Consider the following 15,663-nt stretch of genomic DNA (forward strand, 5'->3'; position numbering starts at 1 on the left):
CGGGCGGGTCACGTGGGGGGGGAACGGGAGCCCGGCGGGAGCGGCGGCGGCGCAGCGGCGGCGGCGGCCATGAAGCACTACGAGGTGAGGCCCCCCGGCCCCACTTCCTCCGTTCCCCCGGTGTCCCCTCACGGCACCGGCCCCGCCGACCCCGCTCTGTGCCCTGTGGGCAGCCGCCGCTCTTCCGCGCATGCGCCGGGGCGCCCCGGGCCGCACACCGCGCCTGCGTGCGGCGGCGGCGGCGGGGCGCTGCGCATGCGCGGAGCGGTGGGCGGCTGCACTGCGCGTGCGTGCGTGGCGCGGGTGGGGGCGCTGTGCGCATGCGCGGGAGGGGGGGAGCCGAGCGGAGGGGCGCGCATGCGCAGTGTCGGGTGCCAGGGCGCGGCCTGGTCCCTCCGGTGAGGCCTGGCCCGTCCAGCGCTGCCCGGGCCGGTTCCGGGGGGGCCGGAACTGGTTCTGAGGGGCACGGGCTGGTTCTGTGGGACCTGGGCTGGTTCCGTGGGGCTGGGGCTGGTTCAGCGGGGTCCAGCCACCCCCCCCCCCGGGCCCGTCCCGCCGGGCCTTGCCCGGGCCCGTCACGGCCGCGCCTCGCCCAGCGCAGCCTGTCGCAACAGCCGTGCGGGGGGGGCCGGCAGCGCTGACGGCAGCGGGTGCGGCGGCCGCCCACGGCCCCGGTGCCGCGGGGGAGGCCGGCGAGGTGTCACCCCCGGGGTGGCGGGGAGCTGGGGGTCCCCTCGGTGGTGGCGCTGGGGAGGGGTCCCCGGGCGCGGGGACGGACAGGCCCGGCCGTCCCCACCGGCAGGGCTGCCTCCCCCCTCCCTGCCCAGCCCCGGGGGGGGGAACGGCGGCGCGGGGGCTGGCAGGGCGGTTCCTGCCTGCGGCGCTGCCAGCCCCGGCCTGCCCGGCCTGGCCGGCTGCCTGCCTGCCGCACCCCGCCGGCACGGGGAGGAGTGGGACCCCCCTTCCCCCGCCCCGGGGGGCGGCTGTGGCACTGCCACAGCCCCAGCGTCCCCACAGTCACAACCAGGGAGGTGGCCTCGTCCCCCCAGGTGGCCCTGTCCCGCCGGCGGCGGCTGCTGCGGGAAGGGCCGGGGCCGCGGGCGGATGTTTGTCATAGCTCGGCAGTGACGGTGACACCGCCACGGGCGGGACGCGGCCCAAGGAGAGGGGAAGAGCCAAAATAAACCTCTCTCCCACCCCCCCCCCCCCCAGCTCTGTCACCGTCACCGTGCTCGGGGCACCCTCGTGCCTCATTTGGCACGTCCGTGGGGGTGTCACACCCCCAGCCCCCTGTCCCTGACCAGGTGTGACAGGGTGACAGACTCCTGTCCCTGCTGGGGTGTCAGGGTGACCAACCCCCCTGTTGGCGTGTTCTCGGGGTGACGTACCCCATCCCCATTGGGGATGGCACATTGTGACAGACCCCTGTCCCTGCTGGAGTGTCACAGGGTGACATAACCCTGTCCCCACCAAGGTGTCCCCAGGGGTGACAGACACACTGCCTCCCATTTCATCGTGGTGTCCCAGAGGTGACAGAGCCCCATCCCTGTTGGGGTGACCCAGGGGTGACCCCCACGTAGCCAGAGGTGACAGACCTCTGTCCCTGTTAGAGTGTCATGGGGGTGACATGGCCCTGCCCCTTTTGGGGTGTCCCCAGAGGTGACATACAGCTGTCCCCCTCAGGGTGTCATGGGGATGACAGACCCATGTCCGCACTGAGCTGTCACAGGCTGACAGACCCCTGTTGTCCCCTCTCAGGGTGTCACATGGTGACATCCTCTTCCGCGTTGGGGTGTCTCAGGGTGACATAACCCTGTCCTCACCAGGGCAACCCCATGGTGACAGACCCCCCCCCATCGTCCCTGTCACGGTGTCACAGGGTGACATACCTTTGTCTCCATCGTGCTGTCCCCTGTCCTTGGGGGTGACAAAACCCTGTCCTCATCGTGGTCTCTCCAGGGGTGACAGACCCCCCTCCCCATCATGGTGTCACAGGGTGACATACCTCTGTCCCCATCGTGATGTCCCCAGGGGTGACAGACCCCTGCCCCCGTCGCAGTGTCACATGGTGACATAGACCTGTCCCTCCCAGGGTGACCCAGGGGTGACATCCAGCCGTGTGGCCGCCACGCTTCAGCCCGGCCTGTGCCCACCCTCGTGCCACCAAGGGCCTTGGGGACCTGGGGGACCTGGGAGTGTTGGGGGGGGGGGGGTCCAGCCTTACCTCCGCCCTTGCCACACTCATGTCCCCTCCGTCCCCGCCGGCCACCCGTCCCCGTCCCTCTCCAGGCGCCATGTCACTCTGTTCCTCCCGTGGCCACCTCTGGGGCCACCTCCGGGGCCACCTCCAGGGCTACCAGGGCCAAGAGCCACCCCGGGGCGGGGGGGCAGGTTTATATTTAGCAGCTCCCCGAGCACCGATCGGGTTTCCGCTGGGCGCGCCGGCGTCTCTGTGGTGTCCCCGGCGGCCGGTGACATGGAGGGAGCGGGGTCGCCCCGCGAGGGGGGCCAGGTGGCCCCGTCCCCCATCCTGGGGCTGTGGCGCCAGGCTCCCCCCGCCAAGAAGATGAAGAAAGCCGTCCTCTTCTTCGAGGTGGAGATCCTGGATGCCCGGACACGGGAGAAGCTCTGCTTCCTCGATAAGGTACCTGGAAGGGTGGGGGGGGAGGCATGTCCCCTCCCCCTCGTCCCCTGTCCCCCCTGACTGGGGGGCTGGGGGCTGGGGAAACTGAGGCAGGAGTGTCCCAGCAGCCCCTTGATGGCCTCTCGGCTGTCTGCAGGTGGAGCCTCACGCCACCATCGCCGAGATCAAGAGCCTCTTCACCAAGGCCCGTACGTACCAACGGGGATGGGGACCCTCTGATGGGGACTCTGGTGGCAGCTGGGGACCCTCTGTGGGGCTGGGGACCCATCATGGAGCCATTGTGGTCACCATCATGACCAGGGACCCATCACAGGGCCGACCACCACAGGGTGGTGGGAGCCCTTGTTGCAGCTGGAGACCTGTCAGGGACCCTCGTGGTCACCACCGTGACCAGGGACCTGTTATGGGGCCTTGGGAACCCATCAGTGTGGCCAGGGACCCATCATGAGGCAATGGGAACCCCCGTCGTGGGGTGGTGGGGACCCTTGTCACAGCTGGGGACCCATCACAGGGCCATGGGGACATCTGTCATGGGGCCTTGATGACCCTCATCATTGATGGGAACCCGTGACATAGCCGTGGGGACCCCCATCACAGGGTGGTGAGGACCCTCGTTGCAGCTGGGGACCTGTCACAGGACCATTGTGGTCACCATCATGACCAGGGACCCATCATGGGGCCTTGGGGACCCATCAGTGTGGCTGGGGACCCATCACAGGGCCGTGGGGACCCCTGTCATGGGGTGGTGGGGACCCTTGTCACAGCTGGGGACTGGTCACAGGGCCATCATGGTCAACATCATGGCTGAGGACCCATCACGGGGCCGTGGGGACCCTTGTCACAGCCAGGGACCTGTCACGGGGTCATGGGGACCTCTGTCATGGGGCCTTGGGGACCCTCGTTGTGGCCAAGGACCTGTCACAGGATCGTTGTTGTCACCATCGTGACCACAGACCTGTCATGGGCCCTTGGGGACCTTCACTGTGGCTTGGGACCTTTCATGGGGACCTCCATCATGGAGTGGTGGGGACAGTTGTCATGGACAGAGACCCATCATGGGGCCATTGTGGTCACCATTGTGACCAGGGACCCATCGCAGGGCCACCATGGTCCCCATCGTGACCAAGGACCCTCCATGGGGACCCCTGTCATGGCTGGGGACCCACTTTGGCTTGTGGGGGCCCCCACTGTGACAAGGGACCCATCATAGGGCTGTGAGGACCTCCACCCATGGTCAGGGACCTGTCACAGGGCCATCACTGTCCCCATTGTCCCCAGGGACCTGTCACGGGGCTGTGGTGACCCCCATTGTGGCTGGGGACCTGCCCCAAGGCCATGGGGTCCCCTGTCATTGCTGGAGACCCTTCATGGGGACACTGAGGTCCCCATAGTGACCCATGATGGGGCCTTGGGGACCCCATTGTCACCAGGGCCCCATCCTGGTGCCATCGCTGTCCCCGCAGCGCCACCAACGCCGTCCCTTCTCTCCCGCAGATCCCCAGTGGTACCCAGCCAGGCAGTCCCTGCGCCTGGACCCCAGTGAGTGCCAGCGCGGCGGGGTGTCCCCGCGGTGTCCCCGCGATGTCCCCAGCCCTGTCGGGGCGGGGGGGTCACCAGGGCGCGTGTCCCCGCAGAGGGCAGGTCGCTGAAGGACGAGGACGTGCTGCAGAACCTGCCCGTGGGCACCACCGCCACCTTCTACTTCCGCGACCTGGGCGCCCAGATCAGCTGGGTGACGGTGAGGTGCCCCCCCGGCTGTCCCTCTGTCTGTCCCTCTGGCCCTCTGTCTCTCCGTCTGTCTGTCCCTCCATCCCTCTGTCTGTCCCTCTGGCCCTCTGTCTCTCCGTCTGTCTGTCCCTCCATCCCTCTGTCTGTCCCTCTGGCCCTTCATCCCTCTGTCCCTCCCTGTCCCCCTCCATCCACTCCTCCGTCCCTGTGTCCCTCTGTCCATCCCTCTGTCCCTCAACCCCCCCATCCCACTCTCCGTGTGTCTGTCCATGCATCCCTCTGTGTGTCCCCATGTCCCTCTGTCCATCCCTGTCCCCATGTCCCTCTGTCCCTCAACCCCTCCCATTCCTCTGTCCATGTGTCCGTCCCTGCCTCCCTCTCTGTGTCCCCATGTCCCTCTGTCCGTCTCTGTGTCCCTCCATCCGCTCCTCCGTCCCTGTGTCCCTCTCCCCATCCCTGCGTCCTTCTGTCCCTCAACCTGCATCCCTCTGTCTGTGTGTCTGTCCCTGCCTCCCCCTCTGTGTCCCTCTGTCCGTCCCTGTCCCCGTGTCCCTCTGTCCATCCCTGTCCTCGTGTCCCTCTGTCTATCCCTCTGTCCCTCCAGCCCTGCTTCCTCCATCCCCTGCATCCCTCCCCCTGTCCCTCCGCGTGTCCCCACGCCCCCCGCATGCCCCCCCGTCCGTCCGTCCGTCCGTCCGTTAGTCGCTCCGTCCCCACAGGTGTTCCTGACGGAGTACGCGGGGCCGCTGCTCATTTACCTGCTCTTCTACTTCCGCGTCCCCTTCCTCTACGGCCCCCGCTACGACTTCACCGCCAGCCGCCACCCCGTCGTCCAGTCAGTGGGGGGCCGGGGGGGGGCCATGGGGGGGTGCTGGGGGGCTCAGGGGGGGACAGTGGAGTTGCCCCAGGGGGGCTGGAGATCAAGTTTGGGAGCCAGGAAGCTGGTTTGGGGGCCATAGGACATGGGGGGGGCTGTGCTGGGGGGGCTCAGGGGACAGGTTTGGGGGGCGGGGGCTGAACTGGGGGGGGTTCTGAGACCTGAGGGGTGCTGTAGAGGGGCTGGGGGGTTGAATTGGGGGTGCTTATGTCTGGGGGGGGGCCCTGAATTGGGGGTCCTGAGATGGGGGGGGGCTGAATTGGGGGTTCTGAAACCTGGGGGGCTGCTCTGGAGGGGCTGTGGGGCTGAACTGGGGGTTCTCATATCTGGGGGGGTTGAATTGAGGGTCCTGAGACTTGGGGAGCTGCTCTGTGGGGGGGTCTTGGGCCATGTTGGGGGGCTCAGGGGGCTGCTTTGGGGGGGGTGCTGAATTGGGGGGTCCTGAGACCTGGGGGGGCTGAATTGGGAGATTCTCATATCGGGAGGGGGGCTGAACTGGGGGTCCAAGTCCTGGGGGGCAGACTTGGGGGGGATGGGGGCCCCCATCTTGGGGGGCTGATTTGCGGCGTCATAGTCTTGGGGGGGGGGGGGGGGGGGGGGGCACTACCTGGGGGGGATGGGGACTGAATTGGGGGTCCTGAGATGGAGGGGTGCCCTGGAGGGGGATGGGCTGGCGGCCATGTTGGGGGAGGCTGGAGGGGGGGGGGGGGGGCTGCTATGTGGGGGGCTGAACTGGGGGTCCTGAGAGCTGGGGGGACTCGGGGGGCTGGGGCCAGGGGGAGGGGGTCCCCACACCCCTGGGGACCGCAGTGAGGGGACAGCAGGGGGACAACAGCCAGCGCAGCTGGGGACAGGGGGCACGGGAGGGGGGTGTCCCGGGGCATGTTCCCGTGTCCCCACCATGTCCCCATGGCCCCCCCGTGTCCCCCCCCAGCCTGGCCTGTTGCTGTCACTCCTTCCACTACATCAAGCGCCTGCTGGAGACGCTCTTCGTCCACCGCTTCTCCCACGGCACCATGCCCCTGCGCAACATCTTCAAGGTGACACCCCTGTCACCCCCCCCCGCGTCACCCCCCCACTGTCCCCACCACCCCCCGGGTCCCCAGGTCCACCTTCCCCCACAGCACCCACACGGGAACGGCTGTGGGCCCTGGGCGCTGGCATCCGGGTGTTCCTAGGTGTCACCCCGTCACCGCCTGTCCCCTCCTGCTGTCCCCGCGTGTCCCCAGCGTGTCCCCAACCCCTCCCGCTTCCCCCCAGAACTGCACCTACTACTGGGGCTTCGCCGCCTGGATGGCCTATTACATCAACCACCCGCTGTACACCCCCCCCGGTGAGTGTCACCCTCACTGTCACCCCCCTGTCACCTCCCTGTCCCCTGTCACACCAACCACCCGCTGTACACCCCCCCCGGTGAGTGTCACCCTCACTGTCACCCCCCTGTCACCTCCCTGTCCCCTGTCACACCAACCACCCGCTGTACACTCCCCCCGGTGAGTGTCACCCTCACTGTCACCCCCCTGTCACCCCCCTGTCCCCGTCACACTGACCACCCGCTGTACACCCCCCCCCGGTGAGTGTCATTGTCATCTCCCTGTCACCCCCCCCCCCCCCCAACCCCTGTCCCCCATCACACCACCCAACTCCCTGTACACTCTCCCCCTCTGTCCCCCCCTGTGAGGGGACATCGTGGCGGGGGGGGTCTCGGTGTCCCCTGACCCCCCCGTGTCCCCCAGCCTACGGTGACGAACAGGTGAAGCTGGCGCTCGCCGTCTTCCTGGTGGGTGCTGGGGGGCCCTGAAGGGGGGGCATGGGGTGCTGGGGGGGCTGGTGGGGACTCAGCGGGGGGGTCCCAGTGGGTGCTGAGGGGACATTGGGGTGCAGGGGGGTGGCAGATGGGTGCTGGGGGGGGGGGTCCCAGTGGGTTCTGGGTGAGGTGGTAGGTGGGTGTCGGGGGATGAGCATGGGGTGCTGGGAGGGGCTTTAGGGTGCTGGGGGGGTCCCAGTGGGTGCTGGGGGGACACTGGGGTGCAGGGGGTGTAGTTGGGTGCTGGGGGGGGAGGGGGGTGGTGGTCTGGGTGCCACCTGCGACTGAAGAACCCCCGTGTGTCCCCCTCCAGTTCTGCCAACTCGGCAACTTCTCCATCCACGTGGCCCTGAGGAACCTGCGCCCGGCGGGTGAGGGGACGTGGGGGGGACACGGGGCGCATGGGGGGGGGCAGGGGGAGGACACACGGAGGAGGGGGGCACAGGACACGGGGGAGGGGGACGCATGGCGGGGGGCCACGAGGGGCCACAGGGCGGGCGGTGGGCACAGGGCTGCGCACATGCGTGTGCTGGTGCCCACACATGTTCCCTGGGAGGCACGCGTGTGGGGGAGCACGTGTGTGCTGGGGGGGGCACACACACGGGGGAGTGCACAAAGGGCACACGGTCACACACATGCGTGTGAGGTGTCGGCCTCACCTCCGTGCCTGGGAAGATCATGGAACAGATCCTTCTGGATGCCACGCTTGGGCACACAGGGGCCATGGGTGCGTGGCTGACACGCGTGTGGGGTTTGACACACGTGACACACGTGTTGGGTGACGTGTGGGGGTTTGTGACACACATGGGAGGGGGGCGCGATACATGTGTGTGGGGCTGTGAGGTGTGTGGGGCTGCGACACGCGTTTGTGGCTTTGACACGCATGTGCCGGGGCTGTGACGTGTGTGGGTGTGTGACACGCGTGTGCCTGGGAAGGTCACGGAACAGATCCTTCTGGATGCCACGCTTGGGCACGTGGAGGCCACGGAGCTGATTGAGGCTCGCGGCCAGCGTGGCCTCACCGGGGATGGGTCCTGCCCCACGGCCGCGGTGGCCGTTGATGGAGCGAGGAGGTCAGCAGCTGAGGGGGGCCCCGCGGGCGCGAGCCGGCTGGGCTGCGGCGGGGCCTTCGACACGGCCCCTCGCGACATCCTGCTCCCCGAATCGGAGGGACAGGGATTGGCTGGGCGGACCGGGCGGTGGATAAGGAACGGGCCGGGTGGTGGCACCCGGAGGGTGGTGCTCGATGGCTTGATGTCCAGCTGGAGAGCGGTGACGAGCGGTGGCCCTCGAGGGGCCGTGCCGGGAGCGGTACCGTTCGACGGTTTTAGCAAGGAGACGGAGAGGGCTGGAGCTGGAGAGCTCCGTCAGGCGCTTTGCGGGTGACGCCGACCCGCGCGGTGGTGTCGATACACCAGGGGGACGGGATGGCATCTAAAGGGACCTGGCCAGGCCGGAGAGGTGGGCCCGGGTGAACCTCACGAGGTTCAACAAAAGCAAGCGCAGGGTCCCGCACCTGGGCCGGAACAATCCTCGGGATAAATCCAGCCTGGGGGAGGAGGAGGAGGGATTGGGAAGCAGCCCTGAGGGAAGGGATGGGGGTGCTGAGGGAGGGGAGGCTGGAGATGAGCAGACCCAGAAGGCCAACCCCGGCCTGGGCTGCGTCAGGAGAAGCGTCGCCAGCAGGTCCATGGAGGTGATTCTGCCACTTCGCTCCGGCGAGACCTCCCCTGGGGCTCTGTGTGCGGCTCCGGAGCCCTCCGTATGGAAAGGACACCGCTCCGTATGGAGCGGGGCCGCTAAAACGCTCGGGGGGCCGGAGCCCCTCTGCCGGGAGGACAGGCTGAGGGGGCTGGGGGGGTTCAGCCTGGAGAAGAGGAGGCTCCGGGGAGACCTTGGAGCCCCTTTCGGTCCCTGGGGGGGGCTGCAGGAAGGCTGGGGAGGGTCTGTTCCCAAAGGCCTGCGGTGACGGGACGAGGGGCGATGGCTTTAAGCTGGAGAAGGGGAGATTTGGATCGGATATCGGGAACAAGTTCCCTCCTCGGGGGGCGGTGGGACACCGGAACGGGCTGCCCGGGGAGGGGGTTGAGGCCCCTTCCCTTGAGACGTTCAAGGTGAAGCTCCAGGAGGCCCTGGGCGACCTCCTCTGGCTGGGGGTGTCCCTGCCGACTGCGGGGGGTGGGACGAGGTGACCTTTGGGGGGGTCCCTTCCGGCCTGGACCCGTCTATGAATCCATGACTCTGCGGCGCAGAGGATGGGGGGGCACATGGGACACACACGCATCTGGGGCTGTGACACGCATCTGGGGCTGCGACACACGTGCTTGGTGTGACACGCGTGTGGAGGTGACGAGCGTGTGCCAGGGCTGTGACGTGTGTGGGGATGCGACACACGTGTGAGGATGTGACACACATATGGGGATGTCATACATGTTGGGGGGGAGGTTGTGCCAGCTGTGATACATTGTGGAGATGTGACACGTGTGTGCTGGGGCTCTGACATGCGTGCAGGAGTGTAATGTGTGTGTGGTGTGACACGTGTGTGGCTGTGACACGTGTATGGGATTTGACATGCATGTGCCAGGACTGTGACACGTGCTGGGGCTGTGACATGCATGTATTGGGTGTGATGCGTGTGGGTTTGTGACACATGTGGGAGTGTGATACGCGTGTGCTGGAGCTGTGATGTGTGTGGGGATGTGACACGCATGTGAGGGTGTGATACGCGTGTGCCAGGGCTGTGACACATTTTTGCCGGGGTCGTGACATGCATGTGGGGGTGTGACACGTGTGTGGCTGACACACATGTGAGGTTTGACATGCATGTGCCAGGACTATGACACGTGTGCTGGGGCTGTGAGGTGCATGTGTTGGGTGTGACACACATGTTGGTTTGTGACACGTATGGGAGTGTGATATGCGTGTGCTGGGGCTGTGACGTGTGTGGGGATGTGACATGCATGTGAGGGTGCAACATGTGTGTGGGGTTTGACACACATGTGCCGGGACTGTGACATGCATGTGTTGGGTGACATGCATGTGGGTTTGTGACACGTGAGAGGGGGGCGTGATACACGTGTGCCGGGGCTGTGAGGTGTGTGGGGCTGTGACATGTTTGTGGCTTTGACACGCATGTGCCGGGGCTGTGACGTGTGTGGATGTGTGACACGCGTGTGGGGAGGATGTGCCACATTTTTCCTGGGGCTGTGACATGAGCGGGGTGTGTGTGTGTGCGCGTGTGTGTGAAACGTGTGGGGATGTGACATGCATGTGCCAGGGCTGTGACGCGTGCTGGGGCTGTGACAAGTGTGTGGGGCTGTGACACATGTGTGCAGATGTGGCATGCATGTGCTGGGTTTGTGACCTGCGTGTAGGTGTGACACACATGTGTGGGTGTGACACACGTGTGGCAGTGACATGCGTGTGCTGGCGGTGTGACACACGTGTGTGGGGTGTGACACGTGTAGAGTGTGATGCGTGTGGGGGGTGTGACACACGGGGGGCGTGGCACGCGTGTGGGGTGTGACGCATGTGCTGGCTGTGACACGTGGGGTGTGACACGCATGTGGGGCTGTGACACGCATGTGTGGGGTGTGACACACGCGTGGGGGGTGTGACACGCGTGTTCGGGGACAGGCTCCAAGACGCGGAAGATCCCGTACCCCACCCGCAACCCCTTCACGTGGCTCTTCCTCCTCGTCTCCTGCCCCAACTACACCTACGAGGTGGGGGGGCCATGGGGGGGCAACTGGGGGGGGGGGGGGGGCGGAACTGGGAGGTGAAAGTGAGGGGGGTATTTGGGGGGGGGGGGGACACTGCTTTGAGGAGGCAGCACTGGGGGGGGGGTGACAGTGCTCGGGGGAGGGCACGCTACCATGGGGGGGGCACTGGGGGGGGTAGGGATGGCACTGAGGCGGGGGTGTGACACTGACTGGGGGGCGTCACTGCTCGGGGGGACACTGTTGGGGGGGTATTTGGGGGGGGGCACTGCTTGGGAAGGGCATTGGGGGGGGACACTGCTCTGGGGGGGTACGGGGCGGGGGGAGTGACGGTGCTTAGGGGAGGGGACACCCCTGGGAGGGTATCTGGGGGGGGCATCGGGGGGGCACTGCTGGGGGGGGATATTTGGTGGGGCACTGGGGGTGGGGGTATTGGGGGGACACTGGGGGGGGGGGGTGCCACCACGGGGGGGCTGGCGCTGCTGGGGGGGGCAACCACCACTCGGGGGGGGTGGTGTTACTGCTGTGCTGAGGGGGGGCACAACTGCCCTGGGGGGGAGCTGCCCCCCCCCCCCCAACGGGTGCTGTGTCCCCCCCGGGTGCTGCTCCCCCCCCCCCCCCCCCCCAGGTCGGGTCCTGGATCGGCTTCACCATCATGACACAGTGTCTGCCCGGTGAGCGGGGGGGGGCACCGGGGGGGGCCACACTCCGGGGGGGTGGGGGGGACAGCACCCAGGGGGTAAGGGGGGGGGGGGGGGGGGGGGGTACCCTGATGGGTGGGGGGTGACACCCGGGGCGGGGGGGGGGTGGGCGCCCTTTTGTTGGTGGGGCACTGCTGGGGGGGGGGGGGAGGGGCCACCCTGGGGTGTCCCCATTCTATTCCCCACGCCCCCCCCGTGTCCCCTGCTCCCCCCCGGGGCCACTCTGTCCCCCCCCCCAGGGTCCCCATGTCCCACCCTGGGGTCACTATGTCCCTTCCAAGGTCCCCCTGTCCCACATCCCCCCCCCGGGCCCTGTGTCCCACCCCCTGCTGCCCAAATCCCCAGTGCCCCCGGTGTCCCCCGGTCTCCTCCCTGTCCCCTGTCCCCCTCAGGGCCACCACGTCCCCCCCCGGGGTCCCTGTGTCCCCCCCCCGAGGTCAGTGTCCCCCGCCCCCGGCTGCCCAAATCCCCAATCCCCCTGGTGTCCCCCCACGTCCCCTGTCCCCCTTGGGGCCACCATGTCCCCTGTCCCCCCCCGTGTCCCCGGGGGCGCGGTGGTGACGGTGGCCCCGCAGTGGCCCTCTTCTCGCTGGTGGGCTTCGTGCAGATGGCCATCTGGGCGCAGGGCAAGCACCGCAGCTACCTCCGGGAGTTCCGCGACTACCCCCCCCTGCGCTCCCCCATCGTCCCCTTCCTGCTGTGACACCCCGGGGACACCCCCCGGCCCCGCGGGGACACCCCGGGGACACTTCACCCCCCATCATCCCCTTCCTGCTGTGACACCCCGGGGACACCCCCCCGGCCCCCCCCCGGGCTGAGCCTTGGGGACAGTGTGGGGACACCCTGACCTGTCCCTGTCACCCCCCCGTCCCCCGCCCCGGGGACAATGCGGTGAGGCCCTGAGCCAGCGGTGGGGACAGGGGACACGGGGACAGGAGCCTGTCACCCGCCCTGTGCTCGCAGCAGGACACGGGGACGGGGCCTGGTTGTCCCTTGTCACCCGCGGGGTCCCCGTCCCCGCTGTCCCCGTCCCCTCCCCAGTGGCAGCGTCACCCGCGTCTGAGGCCACCGTCGGTGACAAAGCGGCATCACCCACGTGTGGCCTGTGACCGTGTCCCGTGGCAGCGGGAATGACCCGTGTCACCTGCCTATGACCTGTCATTGTCCCCCCCCACCGTCCCCGCAGGCGACAATAAACGATGTCACCCCCCCCTACGCGTGTGGCCTGTCATTGTCCCACCCCAGGGGGACACAGGGGGGGGGGGTCATGGCCACCCCATGGGGACAGTCCCCGCTGTCCCCAAGCTGGGGGGGGGGCGTTCACAGCCACCCTGGGGGACGAGCCACCGCGTTTTCCCGTGTCCCCAAGCGCAGTGACAGGCGCAGTGACTCCACGGGTTTATTGTGTGGGGGTGTCCCCGCGTGTGTCCCCGTGTCCCCGTCACTCGGTGGTGGCCGCCGCCGCCTCCCGCTTCCGGAGCCGCTTCTGGCGCTGGAGCAGCCGCCGCTCCCGCTCGAACTCCTTCATGCGCATCACGTAGCTGGGGACAGGCGCGTCACCGGGGCCACCCCCGGGAGGGACACGGGGACGGGGACAGCGTGGGGATGTCACAGTGTCCCCAACCCTTTCCCCTCCCTCCTGGTGTCCCCCCCACCCCCGTGTCCCTGTCACCCCCCACTGACGTGTCCCGGTGTCCCCCGTGCCCCCTGTCCCTCCACACTCACGTCCCCACGTCCCCCCGTGTCCTGGTGTGTCCCCCCTGTCCCCCGGTGTCCCCATGTCACCCGTCCTCTCCATCCCTGAGTCCCCCCCACGTCCCCGTGTCCCCCACCCCCGTACCCCCACATCCCCGTTTCCCCCCGCCGTGTCCTGGTGTCCCCGTGTCCCAGCGCCCCCCCCCCCCCCCCCCCCCGTCTCCTGAATCCTGGTGTCCCCGTGCCCCCCCGGTGTCCCCCCTCCCTCCACATCTCCATCCCCACGTGCCCCCCCCAATATCCCAGTGTCCCCCATGGGTCCCCCCCTGTCCCTGCCGTGTCCCAGGTTCCCTGCACACACCCCCCATGTCCCCCCATGTCCCCTCACACGTCCCTGCGTCCCCTCACAGTCCCCGTGCCCCCCCCCGCACATCTCCATCCCCGTGTCCCCCCCAAACCCCAGCGTCCCCCTGTCCCTGCCATCTCCCACGTTCCCCGTATCCCCCTGCAATGTCCCCCTGTCCCCCCCACCATGTCCCAGTGTCCCCTGCGTCCCCTCCACGTCCCCATCTCCCCCGTCCCCCCACTCCTGTTTCCCTCTTGCCATTTCCTCGTGTCCCCATGTCACTCCCACGCCCCCCCCGTGTGCCGGTGTCCCCCCACCCCCGCACATCTCCATCCCCCCCACGCCCCCGGTGTCCCCTGGTGTCCCATGTCCCCCCTCCGTGTCCCCCCCCGTGTCCCCACCTCCCGGTGTCCCCCCACCCCCGCACATCTCCATCCCCCCCACGCCCCCGGTGTCCCCCCGTGTCCCATGTCCCCCCCCCGTGTCCCCCCCCGTGTCCCCACCTCCCGGTGTCCCCCCACCCCCGCACATCTCCATCCCCACGCTCCCCCCTGTATCCCAGTGTCCCCCGTGTCCCGGTGTCCCCACCTCCCGGTGTCCCCCCACCCCCGCACATCTCCATCCCCCCCACGCCCCCGGTGTCCCCTGGTGTCCCATGTCCCCCCTCCGTGTCCCCCGCCGTGTCCCCACCTCCCGGTGTCCCCCCACCCCCGCACATCTCCATCCCCCCCCACGCCCCCGGTGTCCCCCCGTGTCCCCGCGTACTCGCGGTGCTGGCAGGCGTCCCAGGCGTGGCGCAGGTGGTGGCAGTTCCAGGGGACGGGGAAGGCGTCGCGGTGGCAGCGCAGGAGCCGCAGCAGGTGATGGGCGCAGAAATCCCGCTGCTCCAGCGGCACCCGCCCCCCCCGCCAGCTGCTCCGCCGAGGCCACCATCTCTGTCACCGGGGAGGGGACACCCTCAGCGCCCGCGGGGACGGCGGGGGGCAGCGGGGGACGCGGCCCGGGGGGGGGACACGGGGCAGAAGCGGGGGACACGTGTGGCGTGCGGGGACACACGGCAGGGTCGGGACACGGGGGGTGGCCACCGTGGGGACATCTGCAGGCACGAGGCGCTTGGGGACACACGGAGGGAGGGAGACCAGGGGACAGGGCAGGGGTGGGGACACGGGGGGTGGGCACTTGGGGAGACAAACAGTGACGGGGACCGGGGACACGGCGGGGGGGGGACGCGGTGGTGGCCGCCAAAGGGGACACGTGTGGCCGGTGGGGACACGGGGTGACGGGGGGGGGGTGACAGGGGCCACTGCAGGGACAGCGGGACCCGCGTGGCCCTGGGGGAAGGTGGGGGGCAGGCAGGGACAGGGTGGGCGAGAGATGGGGGGGCGGGGGGGGACAGGGGAGGTGTGACAAGGGGCGGGGGGGGGGGGGACGGACACGGGGGGGGACATGGCGGGGCTGGGGGAGGGGACAGGAGGGGACGGGACACGGGGGCATGGGAAGAGACGGGGGGGACACGGGGGGGGGTGACACCGCGGGGTCACGGGTCACGGGGGTCACGCGAAGGTCCGGTCCCGCGGGGTCACCCCAAGGGCACCCTGGGACCGGGATCGAGCGGGGCCACCCCCCCCCCGCCCGGTGGCTCCGTCCGTGTCCCCGGTGTCTCCCCCCCCCACCCCCCGTGCCCGGACTGACCGCGGGGCGCCCGGCGCGGCAGCCCCAGCTCGGGGGGGAAGGTCGGCATCTGCAGCGGGTCCGGCTCCGTCTCCGCGTCCCCCAGGTAGCGCCGCGCCAGGTGAGCGCCCATGGCCGCCCCGGCACCGGCCCCGCCACCGGAAACACCGCCACCGGAAACACCGGGACACACGGAACCGCCGGAGCGGGAACCCGCCCGGACCCTGAAGGGGGAGGGACCCGTGAGCCGGAAGTGCCCCCGCCCGGACCCCTGAAGGGGGAGGGACCCGTGAGCCGGAAGTGCCCCCGCCCGGACCCTGAAGGGGGAGGGACCCGTGAGCCGGAAGTGCCCCCGCCCGGACCATGGCGAGGGCAAGCCGCTGGCGCCGCCCTGGTGGCGGGGGACACCCGGGGGTGTTGGGGGACATTGGGGGTGTCAGGAACGTTTGGGGACACTGGGGATTTATGGGGACCC

At 69.1% G+C, this 15,663-nt stretch overlaps 2 protein-coding genes across 3 annotated transcripts; one reads left to right on the forward strand and one right to left on the reverse strand.

Moving 5' to 3' along the window:
- Window positions 1-6: 6 nt before the first annotated feature.
- Window positions 7-12,688, forward strand: TECR (trans-2,3-enoyl-CoA reductase). 2 transcript variants are annotated; one of them, XM_074167329.1, is made up of 13 exons: window positions 7-84; window positions 2,594-2,644; window positions 2,781-2,832; window positions 4,139-4,183; window positions 4,279-4,382; window positions 5,092-5,207; window positions 6,184-6,289; window positions 6,510-6,582; window positions 6,986-7,029; window positions 7,370-7,427; window positions 10,693-10,781; window positions 11,404-11,449; window positions 12,052-12,688. In XM_074167329.1, exons 1-13 carry the CDS (start codon window positions 70-72, stop codon window positions 12,177-12,179), a joined length of 927 nt encoding a protein of 308 aa, XP_074023430.1. In that variant the 5' UTR covers window positions 7-69; the 3' UTR covers window positions 12,180-12,688. The 2 variants fall into 2 exon arrangements, with proteins under 2 accessions (XP_074023430.1, XP_074023429.1); XM_074167328.1 differs by lacking the exon at window positions 7-84 and having other exon boundaries at window positions 2,434-2,644.
- Window positions 12,689-12,917: 229 nt separating this feature from the next.
- On the reverse strand, window positions 12,918-15,321 carry NDUFB7 (NADH:ubiquinone oxidoreductase subunit B7). The gene is given in 4 exon segments (XM_074167331.1): window positions 12,918-13,017; window positions 14,283-14,422; window positions 14,424-14,452; window positions 15,210-15,321. Coding segments are annotated over 4 exon segments (381 nt in total).
- Window positions 15,322-15,663: the final 342 nt, after the last annotated feature.

Source organism: Numenius arquata, unplaced genomic scaffold (genome assembly GCF_964106895.1).
Source record: "Numenius arquata unplaced genomic scaffold, bNumArq3.hap1.1 HAP1_SCAFFOLD_1524, whole genome shotgun sequence".
Taxonomy (NCBI): domain Eukaryota; kingdom Metazoa; phylum Chordata; class Aves; order Charadriiformes; family Scolopacidae; genus Numenius; species Numenius arquata.

Coding starts and splice junctions, on each gene's coding strand:
- TECR (XM_074167328.1), top strand. CDS start 2,477: ATGGAGGGAGCGGGGTCGCCCCGCGAGGGGGGCCAGGTGGCCCCGTCC. Junction 6,290..6,509: donor CCCTGCGCAACATCTTCAAG/GTGACACCCCTG, acceptor GCTTCCCCCCAG/AACTGCACCTACTACTGGGG. Junction 11,450..12,051: donor CATGACACAGTGTCTGCCCG/GTGAGCGGGGGG, acceptor GTGGCCCCGCAG/TGGCCCTCTTCTCGCTGGTG.